The following is a 23,596-nucleotide window of genomic DNA, read 5'->3' on the forward strand; positions in this document are numbered from 1 at the left end:
TCAATAATGTAATAAAATAGATTTACTGGATTCTAGTGGCTTTCAAGGTTCACAATTGTCTTTATCCTGCATAATCTTATTGTAACATATTGAAACAGAGAAGAAATGAATATACTAGATTTTATCTAGATTAGTGCTTTTAAAATTTACCAACTTTAAGATGGTTGGGGGATACTGCAAATTGAAGTCCATAAATATTAAAGTTGCCAAGTTTGAGAAATACAGTGATCCCTCGAGTTTCGCGATCTCGATCTTCGCAAAACGCTATATCGCGATTTTTAAAAAAATATTAATTAAAAAAACCACCACTTCCGCGTTTGGCTTCAGGGAAGCGGCGCGGCTGTTTTAAAAGGTCGCAGCCAGCCTGGGGGGCTTCCCAGCACCCCCCCGAACCCAGGTGGCCGGGTGAGCAGCGAGCGAACGGCGGATGGCCGGGTGAAGGGCGGGCGAGCGGCGAACGGCGGGCGAGCGGGTGCTGGGGGGGCGGGGGCAGCCGACATTCAAAGCAATCTGTCGGCTTCCGCACTTTCGTCGCTCCCCACCTCCACCATCTGCGCATGCGCAGCCATGAAAAAAAGGGCGCGCATGCGCAGATGGTGTTTTTACTTGCGCAACCCTACATCGCGAAAAATCGATTATCGCGAGAGGTCTTGGAATGGAACCCTCGCGATAATCGAGAGATCACTGTACTGATTTAGATAAAATACATCTTCTAGACTCTAAACTGAAAGGCACACAGCATTAAAATATCACTTTTGCACTTTGAGTGATACTACAGGCTATACTCTATAAATTATGTTTGTCTGTACATAAACACACTTTGTTTGTTTGTTTGTTTGACTTCTTTGCCGCCCAATCCCGAAGGACTCAGGACTCTTTACAGAATATAAAACTGCTAAAAAGAACAAAATGATTCAGAACAAATTAACAACCAACCGGCTAAAACAATCTTCCACAAAGTAGAAGTCAGTTCTAGACTACTCTCATAATCTTCCAGTCATTAGCAATAGCAATAGCACTTAGATTTATATAGCACTTTACAGCCCTCTCTAAGCAGTTTATAGAGTCATCGTATTGCCCCCAACAATTTGAGTTTTCATTTTATCCACCTCGGAATGTGGAAAGTGAGTCAACCTTGAGCCTAGTGAGATTTGAAATGCCAAACTGCAGACAACTGGCAGTTATCAGAAGTAGTCTTCACTTCTACATTCTAACCACCATAATTATATTATTGTAATTGAAACCAGCATTATAAGATATAGCAGAATAACAGAGTTGGAAGGGACTTTGGAGGTCTTCTATTCTAACCCCTTGTTCAAGTAGGAAACCTGATCTCTTCTTTAAAATCCCAAGTGTTGGAGCACCGACAACTTCCAGAGGCAAGTTTTTCCATTGATTAATTGTTCTAACGGTCAGGAACTTTCTCTTTAGTCCTAGTTTGGTTCTTTGCTTGATTAATTTATACCCCTTGCTTCCTGTCCTGCCTTCAGGTGTTTTGGAGTCTAGGTTAATCCCCTTTTCTTTGTCGCAACCCATAAATATTGAAACATTGCTACCATGTCATCTCCAGTTCTTCTTTTCATTGAGTTAGACATATCTAATTCTTGCAATTGTTCTTCGTATGTTATTGCCTTCAATCCCCTAATCTTTGTTGCTCTTCTCTGTACCCTTTCTTGTGCCTTAACATCATTTTACAGTTTTGGCAATCAAAACTGGATTTATTTATTTATTTATTTATTTTTATTTATTTATTTGTTGGATTTGTATGCCGCCCCTCTCCGCATTATAAAGTTGTATTAACATTTCACATGAGTTATTTATTTATTTATTTATTTATTTATTTATTTATTTATTTATTTATTCAACTACTGTAACGCTCTCTACATGGGGCTACCTTTGAAAAGTGTTCGGAAACTTCAGATCGTGCAGAATGCAGCTGCGAGAGCAATTATGGGCTTCTCCAAGTATGCCCATATCACTCCAACACTCCGCAGTCTGCATTGGCTGCCGATCAGTTTCCGGTCACAATTCAAAGTGTTGGTTATGACCTATAAAGCCCTTCATGGCACCGGACCAGAATATCTTCGGGACCGCCTCCTGCCGCACGAATCCCAGCGACCGGTTAGGTCCCACAGAGTTGGCCTTCTCCGGGTCCCGTCGACTAAACAATGTCGTCTGGCGGGACCCAGGGGAAGAGCCTTCTCTGTGGGGGCCCCGACCCTCTGGAACCAGCTCCCCCCTGAGATTAGGATTGCCCCCACACTCCCTGCCTTTCGTAAACTCCTTAAGACCCACCTTTGCCGTCAGGCATGGGGGAACTAAAACACCTCCCCCTTGCCCATGTTGTTTTGTTGATTGATTGACTGTGTGCCTGTTTTTTATATATACTGTTTTATGAGATTAAATTGTAACTGGATGGGTGGGCATTGGATTTGGTATTGTGTACTGTACTGTTTTTTATTATTGTTGTGAGCCGCCCCGAGTTTGCGGAGAGGGGCGGCATATAAATCCAATAAACCTAACCTAAACCTTATTTATTTATTATTTAGATTTGTATGGCGCCTCTCTCCGTGAACTCGGGGCGGCTCACAACAGGCATAAACAAATCGTACAAATCCAAATAGTTTCAAATAAATTTAAATATTTTTAAAGAGTTTAAAAAAGAACCCCGATATACTAACAAGCACACACACAAACATACCATACATAAATTGTACATGCCCGGGGGAGATGTCTCAGTTCCCCCATGCCTGACGACAAAGGTGGGTTTTAAGAACTTTACGGAAGGCAGGGAGAGTAGGGGCAGTTCTAATCTCCGGGGGGATCTTGATTCTATTCCTTTATTAACGCAATCCAAGACTGCATTGACTTTTTTTTTGCACTTCAGTACCCTACTGGCTCAATGTTTAAGTGATTCTCCACTAGGACTTCATGTCCCTCTCGCAGTTACTATTGTTGAGCCTGGTACCATCTATACCAGTGTTTTTCAACCAGGGTTCTGTGGAACTCAAGGGTTCCACAAGAGCCAGCCAGGGTTTAATAAGAAGACAAGGCAAAGCAAGGCAAGGAAGTTCCCACCTTCAATCCTGCCTGCTTCTGCAGCGGGCAGCCTCTTCCTCTGTCTCGTGTTCGGCAGATCAATCATGCTCAGCAGCAGCTGCCGCCGAGCAGGAGGAGGAGTGGCAGTGGTGGCGGCATTGGCACCACCACCAGCAGTGCCACTCTAGCTCCTCGCTGCAGCAGTGGGGCCAAAGCGTATGCTGTAGTGGCAGGAGGAGGAGGAGGAAGAGGAGGAGGCGGGAATGGTTGCCTCTCCAGCACCTCCAACTTGGAGCTTCCCAGTCCAGAGCCAAGGCGTGCCAGGCAGCTTAAGGTTTTCTCCCACTCCTCCTCACGCCTTCTTCCCATGCCTGCGTACATGCCGCCATGCTCGGCCAAGCAGCCAACTCATTATCTCCTTTTCCCTGCGCAGGACACTGTAAGCGAGCATGTCCTACCACTACCTCATTCTCGGGGCTGAGAGGGCAGAAGGAGTGGAAGGTGGAGCGGAAGGCATGCACTCAGGCTTTGCCTTTACTCTGACTCTCCCACCGGTCCCCACAGCCACCAAAAAATGGGGAGGGAAAATGGGTGAACAGCCTCCCCTTATTGCCCCGCTCAGGCCCGGCATTCCCAGCGAGGGTATGCGGCACAGCCTCTCTCTCTTTCTCTCACCCTCTCTCTGCTACTCGCAGCCACGGACCCCCACATGGTAGCAGTACTTGCTGATTCTGCCTCCATCTTCTAAGGCTGCATTACTATTGCTATTAGTCTTTTCATCATTCCTATCACAGATCTCCCACTTATGACTATGATTGTAACTTGTTGCTTGTATCCTTATGATTTATATAGATTGTTTCTCCATTGCTTATTTGACTCCTATGACAATCATTAAGTGTTGCACCTCATGATTCTTGACAAATGTATCTTTTTTATGTACACTGAGATCATATGCACCAAAGACATATTCCTTGTGTGTCCAATCACACTTGGCCAATAAAAGAATTATATTTCAGCTTCAGGATGTACAGCTTAATGCAGTGTTTTTCAACCAGGGTTCCGCCAGAAATCTGGCAACACCAAAGGGTTCCCCTGAAGAAAAAAGGTTGAAAAGCACTGATCTAGACTATACTTGTGTCTACTTGATCCATTTTTTTCTCATCTCCTTCACATCTTATGTGAACTTTACATCTTATGTATAGCTTACATAAGATGTAGACCTTTTGAATCTACATCGAAAGATTCAGCATATGTTCAAAATATTCCCTAGGAAGGAAATAGGGGCTCAACTATTCGTTTTTTAGTGTCCTTCAGATTTTGGGATACCAGTTTCAATTATAATACTGACTGAAAGATTTTTGGAATTGTAGCCAGAATTCAAGTACACTTTTAGAAAGATTGTGTAAGGTGGTTTGTTTGTTCATTTCTTCCGAATCATATATTGTTCAATAATTAATGAACAATGCTCATATCATGAAAAATATGTGACATCCTCTATAGCAGTTTTCTATATGAAGTTCATGTATTAGCTAATATAATGTGAAACCCAGCATTACAACTATTCTGTCCAGCCAGGTTAATTATCAGTAATTAAACCCAAATGAAGGGAAGCCGAATCATTATGTATAATAGTCTATTTACAAAGCAAGGTGCTGGAAACAGTAGTGTAAATAGAGGAATGTCAATTAGCCAGCCAAGAGTCCAGCATTATCAGCACAACTGATAACAAGCACCCCCCCCCAAAAAAAAAATTCAAGCCATTAATTCTCGGCATGGACAGGTTCTCACAAATGTTTTTCAAGACTACGTTTGCAGAGTTGCAGAATAGATTTAAAGAGAGAAAACTTCCCTTCAGCTGATATTTGCTCTCTCCATTAAGAAATGTGAAACTTTTGCGATGAACTTCCCATGCTATAATAAAAAGCTACACCTAGATCTACGTTGCAAGAAATACTCTTGTCTCCCTCGCATTCTTCTAACTCTCATGTCTAATATGGGGTCCACAATATCCCCCTCCTTATTTAACTCTGACATTACCACAGCTGGGGGATCTGCAGCCTCTGAAGGGTCCCCAGGCCCTAACTCTCCCTCAATATTGCTGTATGATTCCTCTGTTAGTACATTGGCCTATGATACCCAGATGGAGCCAATTCATTCTCCTCAAAATCCATGGCCAAAGAGCTGGATGTGAGCTAACCACAACAACAACAGTCAGTTTGAACTTGTGCATACTCTGGAAACTATTTTTAAATATATATATAGTCCAATGAAGACTGTATGAAATGTTTGAAGTTAAAGTTAAATTAAGAAAGTAAACTATATAGATTTTCATCTGTGGTTCAATATTGTTTGTGATTTTCTACTGCCTGAATAAATTAAGGAATGTAGACAAATGTAGAACAGTTATTTTACACTGGTTTAGATTGTTTAGATATAACATATTTATTCCTAACCTATTACTTTCCTTTGGTTTAAATTATGGACAGGACAGAGAAGATGGTCAGGTTAAGTAACAGAAAAAACTGAAATAGTTAAGGGAATGTAGTACATAAGAGAAACAATGAGAATATCTCCGAGACCGCCTCCTGCCGCACGAATCCCAGCGACCGATTAGGTCCCACAGAGTGGGCCTTCTCCGGGTCCCGTCAACTAAACAATGTCGGTTGGTGGGCCCCAGGGGAAGAGCCTTCTCTGTGGCGGCACTGGCCCTCTGGAACCAACTCCCCCCGGAGATTAGAACTGCCCCTACTCTTCCTGCCTTCCGTAAACTCCTTAAAACCCACCTTTGCTGTCAGGCATGGGGGAACTGAAACATCTCCCCCTGGGCATGTTTAATTTATACATGGTATGTTTGTGTGTATGTCTGTTAGTATATGGGGTCTTTTTTAAATCTTTAAATATTTTAAACTCGTCACATTATTTATGATTTGTTCTACGTGTTGTGAGCCGCCCCGAGTCTTCGGAGAGGGGCGGCATACAAATCTAAGTAATAAATAAATAAATAAATAAATAAATAAATAAATAAATAAATAAACTAATAATTTGCAAATTAGATTTGTATGCCGCCCCTCTCCGAAGACTCGGGGCGGCTCACAACAACGAAATAAACATACAAACATATATTATTATTTTAAAATGTCTGTCCTAATTTTAAGTAGTGACATAATCCTTGTTCAAATCCATGTAGAGATGTTCAAGCTGGAGCCAACCTTTCCTTCAGCCGACAGTTTTATGATGAGCATTGGTCTAAGCATCGTGTTGTCACATGTATGGATTGGTCCCTACAGGTAAGATTTGTAACTTGTTTTCTTAATATTTTATGTTTTCACTAGTTGTGTTTTATAGTTTTCAAAATGATTTTATATGTTTGTATGTTTATTTCGTTGTTGTGAGCCGCCCCGAGTCTTCGGAGAGGGGCGGCATACAAATCTAATAAATTGAATTGAATTGAATTTTAAATCATAGATTTGAAATTGGCTGAAAAGTGGACAACTATATAAATGTTTTAAGTAAAGAAAACAAATAGACTTTGTGGTCATTTAACTACTTTTTCCTTTCTTATAATCATCATGGGTGTTGGAACACATATGTAACTTAAACTAGATGTTGAACTGTTCACCACATTTGGACTAAGACTGTCTAAAAGATAATAAAAAAAATAACCATGCTACTATGCTAGTAATTCCAAGTACTTTGATTTAACTTTTTGAGGAGCAGCCATTTAGATTACAATAATATGTGTCAAGCTGCTATTGAGAAAAACTTGTGATATTGAATGTTCAAAGAAAATAAGATTTAAAATGCCAGCAAGTCACACAAGTTCATATGGTTATAACCATATTAACATGGTCATTTGTAAGAAGGCATCTAACCTTGGAAACGGATGTATAACTTAATTGTTGAAAATATGTTCTACATGCAGAATATCTCAGTATTCTTAATGGGAAAAGAAATTAGAAAACAAGCATTCATTGTTCTAAATATATGTTATGTCCTACATTTTTAGCCCAACTAATCATATTTCCTTTAACTATTTCTGTTTCCATTTTATACTCAATTAAAAATTTATATAGCCTGGTTATAAAAAAAAAATCTTGACCTAATATTTAGACTAATAATAATAAACTTAAGATTAATTGTATGATAGAACAAATGTTTGACAACCACTGATGCCATAAGCTGTATATTGATATCCAAAAGAAAAAAGAATTGTGAGGCTAACAGTTCAATGGGGAGGGAGGGGGAATTAGGGGCAGCTCTGTATAAGGTATTTTAGAATTTAAGTACAAGAACTACGCAAATAATAATTACATTGCGAAATGATACAATATGTACAACAATATATGCCTGCTCTTTTTAATCCTTGTATTATAATAACAATTTAATAAAAAAGAAAAAAGAAAACAAGCATTCATTTGTGGAAGAATCATTGTTCATTGAAGTATTTCATTACATTGACAATAGAGAAGCATCCCATGACATCTTTTGTCCTATTGAGATATATCAGAAATAGATAATAAACATTATTTTATGGCGTTCAGATCCTGTACTGGGAATTAAATTTGCACTTTATGTTTTATAATAAGTCTATTCAAACTTTACATATAATGGTAAAATATAATACAAACTAAAAAGAAAAATAGAAAAAAATAAAGTGCAAGAAAACAAATAAAAGAAAGGGATAAAAGGAGAAAGAAAAAAAATCCCTAAGAAAGTGATTTTCCACTTTCATCATGACAAATATAAATAGTCTCAGTATTTCTTCACTTTTAATTTAACAGATATAATGCTCTTCATGCCATAGGTCTGTTTTTAAATATTGTGAAATCCAATGAGCATCTTCTTTTCCAATCCAGGTGTGGCAATCCAGTAAAACAGTTAACAAATATAAAATTTATTTTTCCAAATCTTTACTATTAACTATAAACAAATCCAATACACAAGGTATTTTCTAATCCAGATGTCAGCTAGTTCAGACCCTTATTATAAAAATAATAACACAACCCTAACAAACCATACATAAAACCACAGTAGCTAAGGGGTATATCAGTTTCCCCATGCTTGGCAACATAGGTGGGTTTTCAGGAGCTTGCGAAAGGCAAGGAGGGTGGGGCGGTTCTAATCTCCGGGGGGAGTTGATTCATTATAAGCAAACTCTGTTCCTTTTTTCTATGTAAAACTATCTTGGTCCTAATTCATTCAAATGATTAATATGCTTTATCTCGACTGTCTTCAAAACTTCAACAATCCTCTTCTGTAAATCCAAATTCTCTTGAATTGGCTTTTTTTTATTTCTGTCTTAATTTTAATGTTTTTGTATATCCCATGAAAAATACCTGTTCACTTTGTTCTCCACAATTACGTCGTGTTATTGTTCCAAATCTTTTTCTTTTATTCATCTTCTTCTGAGACTATATCGTTCATGAGAGCACAAACAAAACTGACTGTGGATTCAAGGTCCTGGTGACATTTCTCAAAAATATCAATTGTATTATAAGTTGCTTACTTATAAGTTATTGCTCAAGTAGCAGGCCTTTATGGATTGTTGTAATGCTAACTTAAAGGAACAAATAATGTGACATGTCGACTCTCAAGATAACAAACAGCCTTGGTATATTTTTAATCAGTTATTCTGGGCCTAAGAGATGCAAACCTGCATGTAGCTTGAGAGAAATAATGAAGATATTGAAGCTCATTTTTTATTTATAGCATGTAACTTCATCTTTATTGCCGGTGTGGTTTTTGCATCCATGTGTTTTAATTAAATCCATTTTGCAACAGATATGGCTAAGTATGTGGGTGGCCGATAGGCCTATGTGGATTTCACAGAAATCAGAAACAAGCCTGAAGAAAAACTTATCTTGGACTATTCAAGGGGGTGGAAATTACATGGAATTCTTATCTGATAGTTTTTTAACAAGCAGCATTTATAGTATTCCCGCAACAGCAAGATAAACCCAACTTGGAAGGCAACTGCCAAAATATAATTGTTCATTCCCTCAGGCAGTCAAGTATACAAGGTATTTTGTCTCTTCTTTCTTTGTTCTGGGTGGCCTTGTTTCACCTTCTTTTCTTCCAGCTCTTATCTCTCTTAGATGTTCACCTCAGCTACTCTCACTGACGCCATTTCTGATCCCTAGGTTTCATGCTTCAAACATATAGTTAAATAGGCATACATACTCAGAATAAACTTTGATGTGCTCCAGTCTTTCCTTTTTTCGGAAAGTTTGAGAAAAGTGTTCCAGAATATTATAGTTATGCTGACTGTCCTGTCTTAATTGAAAAGTACCAACTTGGGAATAATTATATGGCCTCGTACACTATAGTGCTTATGATGCTTGAATGGCTTAGTGAAAGCCACACGTTGGAATTTTTTGTTAACCAGGATTATATAATGTAGATAAGCATTCGTGTTATTGATCTTCAGAAATAAATGTAGAAATATGAAAAATATCTTCATATGTAAAGACAGTTTCTCTTTTCTATTGTCCCAAATGGTCATTGTTCTTTTCTCAGAACGGAGCGTAAATGACTGAGAAAAGCCAGGCTTAAGACTAACAGTTTTATTTGCTGACAGATTGTGACTAATAGGTTGCCAAACATGGAAGCTAACAAGCACGTTCTCTCAGCTGACAGCAAAAGCTGAGACCCTGTTTGACAGCTCCTTTTATACTGAGCTCTCAAACAGGTGATCAATTGGAAATGAGTATAGCGCCCCCTGTTGTGTTCAGACCTGAGGGAAAACCCTACATGGCTTAGGACCAAGATACCTACAGGACCATCTCCAGCCTCATACATCCCAGCAACTGGTCAAAACCCACAGAGTCGGCCTTCTCCAGGTCCCATCAGCCAAGCAATGCTGGCTGGCAGGCCCTAGGAGAAGGGCCTTCTTTGTGGCAGCTCTGACCCTCTGGAACCAGCTCCCCCCAGAGATTCGCATTGCCCCCACTCTCCTGGCCTTTCTGGAAAGCTTTAAAAACCCACTTGTGCTGGCAGACCTGGGAACCTTGAGTTTTAACATTTCCTCTGGCTGTTAATTTTGAAGTTGATTGGTGTATGAATGAGTGTGAGCGTGTATGTATGGTTTTAAAATGGGTTTTGGATTCATGGGATTTTTAAATTATTTAATATTGGAATTTGTATTTGAATTTGTTTTTATATTTTGTACTTTTATATATGGTGAACCACCCCGAGTCCTTGGAGAGGGGTGGCATATAAATCCAATAAAATAAATAAATAAATAAAACTTGAGAAAATAGCTGTCACCTCAGATAAAACCTGTCCTTTGACTTTTACTTAATTTCCCCCAATAGTTTCATTCCAAACTGTTTTAGATTTCCAGGCTTATCTGTTGAGGCTTTATTGAAATATTTTGCTTTGACAATATACAGTGTTTTTCTCCCCAATTCAAGGTGTGAATCCAAAACCAGTTTATTAATTATAGCAATCGACATATAAAATATTTACTTTGCAAAAAACATAAGACCAACCAATTGCACAATGAAAAAAATCATTTTGTTTAATGTGTCCAAAATTTCATGCTTGAAGTGACCATTTTATTCTGCTGCTGAGATTTATCAAATGAAACTTTATTGAAGGCTCTCCTATATCTGAGCTAAATCCTATTTATTCATACACCAATCCAGATATACTTATAGACACAGATTTGTACTGCAAGGATGGAATATACATTATATCACCATTCCATCATGATATAATGTATTTATAATATATACTACTAAAATGTTCTGTGCATTATAACTAAGTAAAATATGTAATAGAAGTTAAGTTTATTCACATTGTAAAAATAGGAAATAATGAAAAATATATTAAATAACTACAGATATAGATAAAGCAATATGATTCCTATGACTAATAAGGCAGGAGTCAAGCAAACATTAAAGTAAAGAGAAACGGATCAGTGACTGAATCTTCATATACAAATTTTTTTTTATTGTGCTTGAGTAAAAGCCATTGAAGGTCTGTTGGATAAAAGCTGGCAATTCCTTTGTAAAATTACAAATCATAGTTTATTTATTTATGAATTTATTTGCTGCACACCTTGTATTCAATGACTTGGGAAGCCTTACAGTGGTTAGTATAACTTACAATAGTTAATATAATTCCAGTAGTCTATATTGATATTTTGTCAAGAACAGCACAACCTTTAATTTAAGGACAAAATGTAGATGTTGCAATCCAATGTGGTGGTAACCATTAATTTAAATAGTTTTTTAAAAAGCTAGATAGAGGATCAAGTAATCATTCTGTGGCTATTATTCTTGATGACTCTGTACTGTTTCCTGCATCACAGGCAGCATATTCTTAGTATCAGCTACTAGGACAGTGATGACGAACCTATGGCATGGGTGCCACAGGTGGCACACAGAGCCATATCTGCTGGCACGTGAGCTGTTGCCCTAGCTCAGCTCCAGTGTGCATGTGTGTGCCGGCTAGCTCTGGGAGGCAGTTTTTGGCTTCCAGAGAACCTCCAGGGAAGCCTTTGGAGCCTGGGGAGGGTGAAACACAAGCCTACTGGGCCCACCAGAAGTTGGGAAACAGGCTATTTCCGGTCTCCAGAGGGTCTCTAGAGGGCATGTGAAGCTGTTTTCATCCTCCCCAGGCATTGAATTATGGGTGTGGGCACTGATGCATGTGTGATACCGTGAGCCCATACTCTTTTGGCACCCGAAGAAAAAAAGGTTCGCCATCACTGTACTAGGAAGTGAGAAATGGATGTTGGTTCCTTCATGCAAACTTCTCAAGGGCACATATCTGTATGCCGTGTGACATAGATGCTAAACTTGAAGGGTTTCAGATCCTTATATTTTTGTGTATTTTAGTAATTTCAAATATAAACCATGCTTTTTCTTTATTTATTTTTTTAGTTTTTGCACCAAATGGGATAAACATCCACATGCAGATATTTAATGGTTGTGTGCATGTCACAGAATGTATTAAAGTAGCTATATGGCTTGGCGGCATTATGCACAGACTTCACATTTGTTGTAAGGTCCACTAAAGCAGAGCAGCTGACCAAAGCTATTCATTGGGAAGGTCCATGCTTTGAGGAAAGAGCATTTGCTTCCTTCTGAATATTTTGCAAAGCTCTAGTGTACAAAGACACTTAAGTTTAACCATTCCCGATCATCAGCAGTGCCACATATGTCAAGCAGATGTGAATGTAGGATTCCAATCAGGTGAGTGAATTGGCTGATAAAGGCAATAACACAGGTTGTCTCTTCATCACTAGTCTCCTAATTTCAAATTTGGTCATGTAGGAATGTTTTCTACTCTAGAGACCATTCTGTCTTTCTTTCGACAGACGGATGGACCTATCTGCTTATGTGATTTTTTTCTCAACATACATCATTTTGTCCACTACTGTGTATTCAAATTTAACTGCCTGTTACTTTCTGTACAGTATCCTGAATTGATGGTTGCTTCATATAACAACAATGAAGATGCTCCACATGAACCTGATGGGGTAGCCTTGGTCTGGAACATGAAATTCAAAAAAACAACTCCTGAGTATGTTTTTCACTGCCAGGTAAGAGAGTTTAAGATGCTTATTTCGTGAAAGATGTGCTGAGGATTATTGTATGTCCCATCTGTCCACAATTCAGAAGAGCTTGAAGTTAAAAATAGAAGATACAGAAGGAAAAAAAAGGAACTAGGAAGTATATTAATATTTTCAGAATGCATTCAGTTTTCTAAAACAACATAGGCTGGTTGGAGACTCTGTGTCATTTTTTTGTCTATTTTAAACAATCCCCAAGAGAATTTATTTATAAAAACCTCACACTTATGAAGTAAATGTGGTATACCACTTCCTCTTCCAGCTGGCAACATATGCTTTCCCACCCACATAAATTCCCTTGTGTTTTCTATTTCAAAGCAGCTTGTGCTCTGCTTCACTTTGCTTGGAATTATGTTATAGCTTTACAATACATCAGCGCAGAGAAGATTTGCAAATATTAGTTTTGCCAATGGCAGGGTAGAACTGAGATCACCATTGCATTTCCACCAATTACTATCTATCTATCTGTTGTGATTCCGTCTGAGGCCCCTCAGGGAACGGCTGATCCTCTGCCGGCTTCCTGCTCAGAGGGGGAGGATGAGGAACAGGAGACGGGGAGGAGGAATCTCAGGCTGAGGGAGAGGGAGGACAGCCAAAGTCCCCCGAGAGGGAGCTCTCCCCAGCAAGCAGCCTGGATTCCTTAGATGAAAATGCACAAGCAATAATCGATCTCCGGCAGAGAAGAGCAACACAACGAAGGGGACAATTAGCCAGGTACTTTCAGCACTAAAGAGGCAACAGCTGGGTTTGGGTGTGGTGCTCTCTGGAAAGGCTGAAAAGGCAGACCCACCCTTCCTGGCTTGTGGAGTATTATCTTTGGGAGTCCTGGGACCTGGCTGTGATCTTTGGCGTCTTGGAATTCTGGTTTGTGACTTTGAATACTGAAACCTTGGGGGGAAAAGGTGTGGGTCTTATTCTCTACAGTGGTGGGTGTGCCAGCAAGAAGTCTGCTGTATTGTCTGGCCATCAGGACTCTGCTGTGAAGTCTCATAGCCTGCCTGTTTTTCTCTGTGTTTATTTTTCAAACTATAAAGTGCTTTTGCTTTTACCAGCGTGTCTGGCTGCTTTTTCCAGTTGGTGTTGAAGTCTGGGGGCACCCAGACAGAACATCTGTCTGTCTGTCTGTCTGTCTGTCTGTCTGTCTGTCTGTCTGTCTGTCTGTCTGTCTGTCTGTCTATCTATCTATCTATCTATCTATCTATCTATCTATCTATCTATCTATCTATCTAACAATTATAAATTATAGGGTGATAACTTGTACATATAAAACATCAGATAAGTAATGATAAAAAGTAGACAATAGGACAGGGACGGTAGGCACAGTGGTACGCTCATGCACGCCCCTTACAGACCTCTTAGAAAGGGGGAGAGATCAATTGTAGATAGTGTAAGATTAAAGGTTTTGGGGTTAGGAGTAGAAACCACAGAATCAGGTAGAGCATTCCAGGCATTGATTACTCTGTTGCTGAAGTCGTATTTTTTGCAGTCAAGTTTGGAGCGGTTGACATTTAGTTTGAATCGATTTCGTGCTCGTGTGTTGTTGCGGTTGAAGGTGAAGTAGTCGTTAATAGGTAGGACATTTTGGTATATGATTTTATGAAGTACAATTAAGTCGGAATGGAGATGACGGAGTTGTAAGTTGTCTAAACCAAGAATTTCAAGTCTGGGGGAGTAAAGTAAAGTAAAGTATTTTCTATCTGATTTTCCAGTCCAGGAACAGGTGTCTCTTAGATCAGTGTTTTTCAACCAGTGTGCCATGGTCAGACATGGTCAGGTGTGCCGCGAAGAAGGAAGCTCAGGTTCCGGTCTCGCAACTTTTTGTTGAGAGAGTGAGAGTGAGAAAGAGAGAAAGAAAGAGAGAAAGAGAGAAAGAGAGTGAGAGAGAGAGAAGGCAAGAGAGAAAGAAAGCAAGAGAAAGAGAAAAGGAGAGGAGGGGAGAGAGAGAGAGAAATGAGCAAAAAGGGGAGGAAAAAAGAGAAATGAGAAAATGATTGAGACAGAGAATGAGAGGAAAGAGAGAGAAACAAAAGAGAGAGAGAAGTGACTCTTGATTTAAAGCATATGATAAAAAGCACCCAAAGAATAAGAGAGAAAACCCCCCAGCTCTCACCTGTTTTTGGAAATGGTTCAAGAGTGTGTGTGCACACACACACACACACACACACACAGACAAGGGTGGGGAGGAGACAGGGATGGAAAAAGAGAGGAGAGTGTCTTAGGGTGTCATTTTGTGTCATTTTGGTTAGTGGTGTGCCCCAGGATTTTGTAAATGTAAAAAATGTGCCGCGGCTCAAAAAAGGTTGAAAATCACTGTCTTAGATAACCATCAATATCCTAATGCCATGATGGCAAACCTACGGCATGCTATGCTAGAGGTGGCATACACAGCCCTCTCTGTGGGCAGACATGCTATTGCCAGCTGCTCTTCTGCTTTCCGACAGGAGGCCACCTGGTCTTCACAGGTGCCAGACAGCCAGAAAATAGCCTGAAAATTGTAAAAAAAAAAAACCTAGGCACAAACTGGCTGTTTTCTGGGCCATTTTTCAGGCTATTTTCAGGGCATTTTGGGCCGTGTTGGGACCAAAAACAGCTTGGGAAAATGACCTGAAAACAGCCCAAAAATGACATGAAATGTCCCCCAAACAACCCAAAAACAGTTCAAAACCCCACCCAAAACAGGCATGCAAACACTAGCTAACTGGTCTTTGGGTTTTTAGTGCTCTGACATTCATCAAAATCAGCTGGTCAGCATGCATGCACATGCCGGAAACCTAAAGACCAGCTGGCCGGTGATGCATGAAGACTGGTCAGCTGGTCTTTCAGTTTCTGGCACTGTGATCTGCACATTCATGTGCTTGTATGTGCATGCCAGTTTGGACACTTGATGCAAAAAAGTTCACCATCACTGTCCTACTGTAACAAACAAGCAAGAGCTGAGGTGGTGCAGCAGGTAGAGTGCTGTACTGCAGGCCACTGAAGCTGACTGTAGATCTGTAGGTCAGCGGTTCAGATCTCATCACCGGCTCAAGGTTGATTCAGCCTTCCATCCTTCCGAGGTGGGTAAAGTGAGGACACGGATCTGAAGTTTCCGAACATTCCTATCATCCTTTTTCTCCCACTTAGGACTATATGACTGTAACTTGTAGCTTGTCTCTTAAGATTTTTATTAATATTGATTGTTTCTTCATTGCTTATTTGACCCCTATGACAATCATTAAGTGTTGTATCACATGATTCTTGACAAATGTATCTTTTTCTTTTATGTACTCTGAGAGCATATGCACCAAGACAAATTCCTTGTGTGTCCAATCAGTGTTCCCTCTAATTTTTTGGGGGGGTGGGCGGAAAAGTATAGTGTCTGAGCGGCAGTCCCTGGGCAGCACAGAAATAATAAGTAAGTAAGTAAGTAAGTAAGTAAGTAAGTAAGTAAGTAAGTAAGTAAGTAAGTAAGTAAGTAAGCAAACAAACAAACAAACAAACAAACAAAAAACCCACCCTGTTTTGCCTCAGAGAATTTCAAAATAAAATACTGTACTGTGTGTCTATAACAGTGAGCTCATAATAGGGCAACTCTATCAATATCAAAATGCCACTTAAATAGTTGAGCTAGTTTCAAACTAGATTTTGATTTTCTTTCTCTCTTCCTTACTCCCATTCTTTTTCTTTCTCTTTTCCTTCCTCTCTTTTTTCTATCTGTTTCTCTCTCTTCCTCTCTTCCTCTCTCTCTCCTTCCCTCTCACTCTTTCCCTCTCGGCTTCTGGGCAGGTTTGGAAAACTCTGAGTTGATGATGATTTTTAAGTGAGTGATTGCTCACTGCTCAGCTTAGAGGGAACTATGTGTCCAATCACACGTGGCCAATAAAATTCTATTCTATTCTATTCCATTCCATTCCAGTCCAGTCCAGTCCAGTCCAGTCCAGTCCAGTCCAGTCCAGTCTAGTCTGGTCTAGTACAGTACAGTACAGTACAGTCTAGTCTAGTCTAGTCTAGAATGTTTATAATGAGAATCACATATAAATTGCTATACTGATATAAAGGCAAGAGTGTGGGTAGAGAATTAGATCTAGATATAATTTTGCAGGGGTGGGCTAATCTTAAAATACATGATCTGGACAATCCAATTTGATAGGAGAACTATATTCAAAGACTGAATTCCTTAAGTCAGCTGGAAAACAGAAACAGAAGCTTTCAAACATTTCATCTTACCTCAGAACTTGGACGAGAGACAAGATGTGTTGCAGATTATCGTGATGTCATGTTTTGGTTACTCGGTGGAAACCAACTATGTTATTATTTAGTCGCATATTTGTGTATCTGAAAAACTGCAAAGGAAATGTTACCTAACCTGCATTTCAACTCTTAATGTTCACAGTCTTTCTTATTTACCATGTCCACTTTGCAAAAACCATAGTAATTGGTGGTAGCTGTTCCATATGTTTAAATAAATGTAAACATAATTGTCTTATTTAAAAAACCCTAATATGCATTAAAAACCTAAACCTATTAAATTGAGTAAAACTAGCAGCAAGTGCATCTCAAAAATAATTTGAACAGCAAATTATGACTTCTACATACATACATATAGATTTCTTCTACTCACTGTTTCAACTCATTATTTTTTCATTTCAAAACATCATTAACCTTAATATATGTATCACATGAAAATTTATTTGGCATCTTATTTATTAATATGTAAATGGTAAGCAAATTTGGAAGAAATAGGTAATATTTTTTTGTGTACAATTAGAGTGGTTCTACAATCTTGTTTAAAATTTTGTACATTGACTGCATGACAGATTATTGGAATAAATAAAATTAATTACATTCAAATGGAGGTTTAAGCCCTTCTCCTTCCATAGACCACATAAACTTTGATTAATATTAAAAAAAAATCAGGCTTATAATTGATCAGAATTTTCATAGGAATTCCAGAATATAGTTGAGTAGATAGAATTCAGGAATCCTATTCAACTATAGGTACTCTATATGTTGAAATGTGTAGACTAGAATTTGAGAAACATTTATTATTTATTTATTTATTTATTTATTCATTCATTCATTCATTCATTCATTTATTTAGATTTGTATGCCGCCCCTCTCTGTAGACTCGGGGCAGCTCACAGCATACAATAAGACAATTCATAAGAAATCTAATAAATTTTAAAAATATTTTAAAAAACCATTATTAAACCAGTCATACACACAGTCACACCATACATAAATTATATAGGCCTGGGGGAGGGAGGGGGAATACCTCAATTCCACCATGCCTGAAGGCAGAGATGAGTTTAAGGAGTTTACGGAACGCAAGGAGGGTGGGGGCAGTTCTAATCCCCGGGGAGAGCTGGTTCCAGAGGGTTGGGGCCACCACAGAGAAGGCTCTTCCCCTGGGACCTGCCAGGCGCATTGTTTAGTTGACGGGACCTGGAGAAGGCCAACTCTGTGGCACCTAATCGGTGGCTGGGATTCGTGCCGCAGAAGTCGGTCTCGGAGATATTCTGGTCTGATGCCATGAAGGGCTTTATAGGTCATAACCAACACTTTGAATTGTGACCGGAAATTGATCGGCAACCAATGCATCTTGTGCTGCTTCAGTTTGTACTTTCTGACTCTAATTTTATAATTATATATAATTATTTTCATTAATATATTTACATTCATTGAAAAGTACTGTACTTTGGCCACTGAAGCTGACAGTAGATCTGTAGGTCAGGGGTTCAAATCTCATCACCAGCTCAAAGTTGACTCAGCCTTCCATCCTTCTGAGGTAGGTAAAATGAGGACCCGGATTGTGGGGGCAATATGCTGGCTCTGTTAAAAAGTGCTATTGCTAACATGTTGTAAGCCACCCTGAGTCTAAGGAGAAGGGTGGCATAAAAATCAAATCAAATCAAATATCAATCAATCAATCAATAAATAAATAAATAAATTTATTTAGTCAAGTACGTATTGGTAGTATGCAAAGATATAATAATGTTTATATATATGATAATAGTAAGAGAGAAACAGGGGATAAAAGGCACACTGGTGTCCTTGTGTATGCCCTTTACTGATCTCTTAGGAATCATGAGAAGTCAACAGTGGATAGTCTAAGGCTAAAGTTTTGGGGGCTAGGTGTTGATGCTACAGAGCCAGGTAATGAGTTCCATGCATTAACTACTCGGTTACTAAAGTCGTATTTCCTGCAGTAGAGTTTGGAGCGGTTTACTTTAAGATTGTATTTGTTGTGTGCTCGTGTGTTGTTGTGGTTGAAGCTGAAGTAGTTGTTGGCAGGAAGGATGTTGTAGCAGATTTTATGGGCTATGCTTAGGTCATGTTTAAGATGATGTAGTTCTAAGCTTCCTAAACATAGGATTGTAAGTCTAGTTGCGTTGGATATTCTGTTGTGAGTGGAGGAGTGGAGGGCTCTGGTTAGTAGTGTGAGATTACTGGAGCAGAACCTATGTAGGATTAGGTTGACAACTCTTGAAGCCTTTTTGCACTTAGGTCATTTGATATGAGTATTCCAAGGTCTTTTACAGAGTGAGGGTTGTCTGTAATGTAAGTTTATTTAGTTGTTCTCAGAAATAAAATAATAAAATGCATTATTAACATAAAATAAAATCACAACATAGTAAACAATAACAAGTAGAGGACTTCTTTTATTTCATATTTTTAGTTTTTAAATGCAATTCTTAATATTTTATTTACTGTTAGATCATTAGTGAATCAAAACATAATCCAAAAGAAGTCATTTTTTTATCTTGATTATAAACTTTTTTCTCTTTTTGTTTTGTTTTTACAATAAAATATTGTTAATAAGCATTACTAAATGATAAAATAAGCAACAATCAATAATATAAATTAAATCACTGCTAGATAACAGGCAAAAAATTAGGAAAGAAATCAAACCTGGCAGAATAAAATGTAATTTCTTCAAAAGTTCAGAAACAGCAATTTTGAAGCACTATATGTACTTTTCTTTTAAAGCTTATAGGAATAGTGCAGTTCGGTTGACTGGGTATTAGTACAAGAACAACTCAAATAGGCACAACTGAAATTTATTCTGCATGAGTTTGTTTAATAGCAGAGACAAGAATATCAATTTATAAAAGCCTGTTTTAGTATGCTTGTACTAAATAAGTTTACATTAGTACTGGAGGTTGGAACCTGCAATTTCTAACTGAAAATAGTCGGAATGCAACCCCCATATATTGATTTATGCAAATAAAAGTGTATTTGCAATATATGATGTCAGAAGTACTGAGAAAATAAAGGGGAAACCAGAAAATATGAGAGTTTTAAAAAAATTAAGAATCAAGATTCTGTGAGTCGGAATAATAATATCCTTTCTCCTGGTTTCATTTTGCCTTCTAAACATGCTTATGGCCATACTGATATCTTTTTGTGTGTTTTGTTTCTCTAAGGCCCCAGGGAGTATAGGTGGGAAAAGCAATCTGTTTAGTAGAAAAACACCTTTTTCTTCTTCATGGGTTCTTCAAAATAAGTCTACTGTATTTTTCGGAATATAAGACACTCTGGAGTATAAGATGCACCTTAATTTTTGGGGAGGAAAATCGGGAAAGGAATCTTTTTACCAGGTAGTCATCTGGCCAGTGTCCTTAATCTGGTCAGCTTCAGCACATTATTTTATTCCTTGGTTAAAGCTTTTAAAAAAACTTGCAAGCCAGTAAGAGCTGGAAACATCATTAGCACCTGGGAAAAAACATTGGGAGCAAGTACAGCAATGGACTTAGACTTAGAGGCTTGGAAAACATTATTTGCAGAAAGTAACAATGAAAGAGCTTGCAAGCGGTAAGAACTGGGAACATTGTTGGTATCTGGTTAGGGCTAGAAAAAAACATTCAGAGCAAGTAAAGTAATGAAAACCCCCCCCTACAAAGATAGGGTTTGGAAAACATTCTTTGCAGAGAGTAACAATGAAAGAGCTTGCAAGCCGGTAAGACATGGGAACATTGTTAGCACCTGGTTAGGGCCAGAAAGAAACTTATTTGGAGCAAGTTAGAGCAATGGGAAAAAAGCTGCAAAGACTTAGGGCTTGGAAAACATTCTCTGCAGAGAGAAACAATGAAAGAGCCTGCATGGTAAGAGCTGGGAAGATCATTAGCAGCTAGTTAGGGCTGAGGAGAGGGGAAGCTACATTCAGAATATAAGATGCACCCAAATTATCAGACTCTTTTAGGGAGGAAAGGGTGCATCTTATATTCCGAAAAATACAGTATATTACATTGTAAAATTTAATGTGGTTAAATTTATATTTTAATCAATATGTTTTCATACTGAACATTATCAAGCATTTTCAGTACAATGATAACTATTACTTTCATTATTACAAACTATTTCCCCACAGTTACCTTGCTCTATTCTTTATAAAATTGAAGTTGCAGTGAGTGCCATTTCCAAAAATTCTCAGCGATGGTATGAAACTCCAAAGCCCTCATCTTTTGGTTTTTAGTAGAACCTGAATTTTTTTTCAGTCTTTTTTGAGATGGGATTGTTTGTTTGTTTGTTTGTTTACTTACTTACTTACTTACTTACTTACTTACTTACTTACTTACTTATTTATTGGATTTGTATGCCGCCTCTCTCCATAGACTCGGGGCGGCTCACAACACAATAAAACAATTCATAACAAATCTTATAATTTAAAATTTAAAATATTTTAAAAACCCCATTATTAAGCAGACATACGTACAAACATACCATACATAAATTGTATAGGCCCGGGGGAGATATCTCAGTTCCCCATGCCTGACGACAAAGGTGGGTTTTGAGGAGTTTACGAAAGACAAGGAGGGTGGGGGCAGTTCTAATCTCTGGGTGGAGCTGGTTCCACAGAGTCAGGGCTGCCACAGAGAAGGCTCTTCCCCTGGGGCCCGCCAAACGACATTGTTTAGTTGACGGGACCCGGAGAAGGCCCACTCTGTGGGACCTAATCGGTCGCTGGGATTCATGCTGCAGAAGGCGGTCTCGGAGATAATAATGGAAAGCAAAGCATTCTGCTACAAACAATACACAGCATGTCAACCATAACATCAGAACTTTTATATATGGAAAAGAAATGAGTTTTAGCAAAAGAATTTGCTGCATACCCTGCCTTGTCAGGCAACTTGTTGTTGTTTCACAAAGTGAGGTTCAGCAGTTCCAGAAATAAGAAGGGGTTTTCACTCATGATATATGCAGCATCTCCAATAGGTGACTGGAAGGATCAAAATAATCTTAGAGCATGCACAGGACATGTGCTAAAGTCTGTTCTGGGTAATGGTACTACCACTAGTACTGATCTGGTAGGGAAAGGTAAGTGCAGCCCTTCACTGACTACCAGGGAACTATCAGTGATGTACAAGAAAGCAAAACATCTTCATTTTGAAATGGAAAGCACCGTACAAAATATATCTTACCTGGACCTTCACTAAAGGGCTATCTCCATTCAAAACCCATCAATTCATGTTACAATGAATGAGTGGCTATGAGGCCTTACATGAACTGGAAATGGAAAGCACCATACAAAATATATTTTACATAGACCTTCACTAAAGGGCTATCTCCATTCAAAATCCAACAATTCATGTTACAATGAATGAGTGGCTATGAGGCCTTACATGAACTGGCCGTTTTTAACCTGGGCCTGCTGCCAGCCCATTAAAGATCTCTTTTCTCCCTGTGGGCGGAATAAACAAAACATTCTGGATCAAAAGTTTTGTTTTTCATTTCATGTAGTGTTTCTGGGAAAAAAATATACCCACTTCTTCTTTTTCTGGAACTCTTCCTACAAAGTAAAAAGATTAAGACAGAAGAAGAAAATAAACTTTATCCGGTGCGAAGAATCTGGGCAAAGAGATATTGCCGTTGTAACCATTCTTGCCTAGGATAGCATACAGCAGATGGAAAAAAATTGATAGTTTTCACATGCTTTATTTATCTATATTTATCACCATTTCAAAAGAGCCATTCAACAAAAGACTATACAGTGATACCTTGTCTTACAAACTTAATTGGTTTCTGGACGAGGTTCTTAAGGTGAAAAGTTTGTAAGACGAAACAATGTTTTCCATAGGAATCAATGGAAACGTGATTAATGCGTGCAAGCCCAAAATTCACCCTTTTTGCCAGCCGAAGCACCCATTTTTGCGCTGCTAGGATTCTCTGAGGCTCCCCTCCATGGGAAATCCCACCTCCAGACTTCCGTTGCCAGCGAAGCACCTGTTTTTGCGCTGCTGGGATTCTCCTGCTGGGATTCCCCTGCAGCATCACAAAAACACGGAAGTCAGGAGGTGGGGTTTCCCATAGAGGGGAGCCTCAGGAAAATCCCAGCAGCACAAAAATGGGTGCTTCACTGGCAACGGAAGTCTGGAGGCGGGGCATTCCAGAGGCGGCGGTGGGTTTGTAAGGTGAAAATAGTTTGTAAGAAGAGGCAAAAAAATCTTAAACCCCGGGTTTGTATCTTGAAAAGTTTGTATGACGAGGCATTTGTAAGATGAGGTATCACTGTACTTAGAAAGTTTTTCAGATATTGCAATAGTTCTCTGGAGAATTCTATAATACAGGATTATAATGGCTAGCGATGAACAGGTGTTTCTTTAAAAATACTGTTTGGAACTAGAAAAATCAGCACAAAATAATAACTAGTACAGTACTTTATGTTCTTGTTAATGGATTACCTCAGTATTGTCCATCTGCTAAAATCATGGTTATATTAGAACATGTATCATCTTCAATTTAATTTATTGCTTCTGTGTGTCCCAAAGGTACTTTTGTAAAGAGGCAATTGGATTTTCTTTGTTTTTCCTTTAAGATGTTTTGCTTCTCAACCAAGAAGCTTCTTCAGTTCAGTCTGAATGGTGGAGAATGGGTAATTGAAATGTCTTCAAATAAGAACAAAGCAATTACAGTTCATACAAAAGCCTCATACAAAAAGCATCTGTCGACTAAACAATGTCGTTTGGCGGGCCCCAGGGGAAGAGCCTTCTCTGTGGT

General features: G+C 38.8%; 1 protein-coding gene across 7 annotated transcripts in view; it reads left to right on the forward strand.

Annotated features, from left to right (window-relative positions):
* DYNC1I1 (dynein cytoplasmic 1 intermediate chain 1) overlaps window positions 1–23,596 on the forward strand; it is a 229,102-nt gene that overhangs the window by 105,579 nt on the left and 99,927 nt on the right. For all 7 annotated transcript variants that reach the window (XM_070767291.1, XM_070767290.1, XM_070767292.1 and 4 more), the window contains 2 exons: window positions 6,227–6,326; window positions 12,464–12,589. In XM_070767291.1, coding sequence (XP_070623392.1) covers window positions 6,227–6,326; window positions 12,464–12,589 — 226 coding nt within the window. The remainder of the gene's footprint in view (window positions 1–6,226; window positions 6,327–12,463; window positions 12,590–23,596) is intronic.

The sequence above is a fragment of the Erythrolamprus reginae genome, chromosome Z (assembly GCF_031021105.1).
Source record: "Erythrolamprus reginae isolate rEryReg1 chromosome Z, rEryReg1.hap1, whole genome shotgun sequence".
NCBI lineage: Eukaryota > Metazoa > Chordata > Lepidosauria > Squamata > Dipsadidae > Erythrolamprus > Erythrolamprus reginae.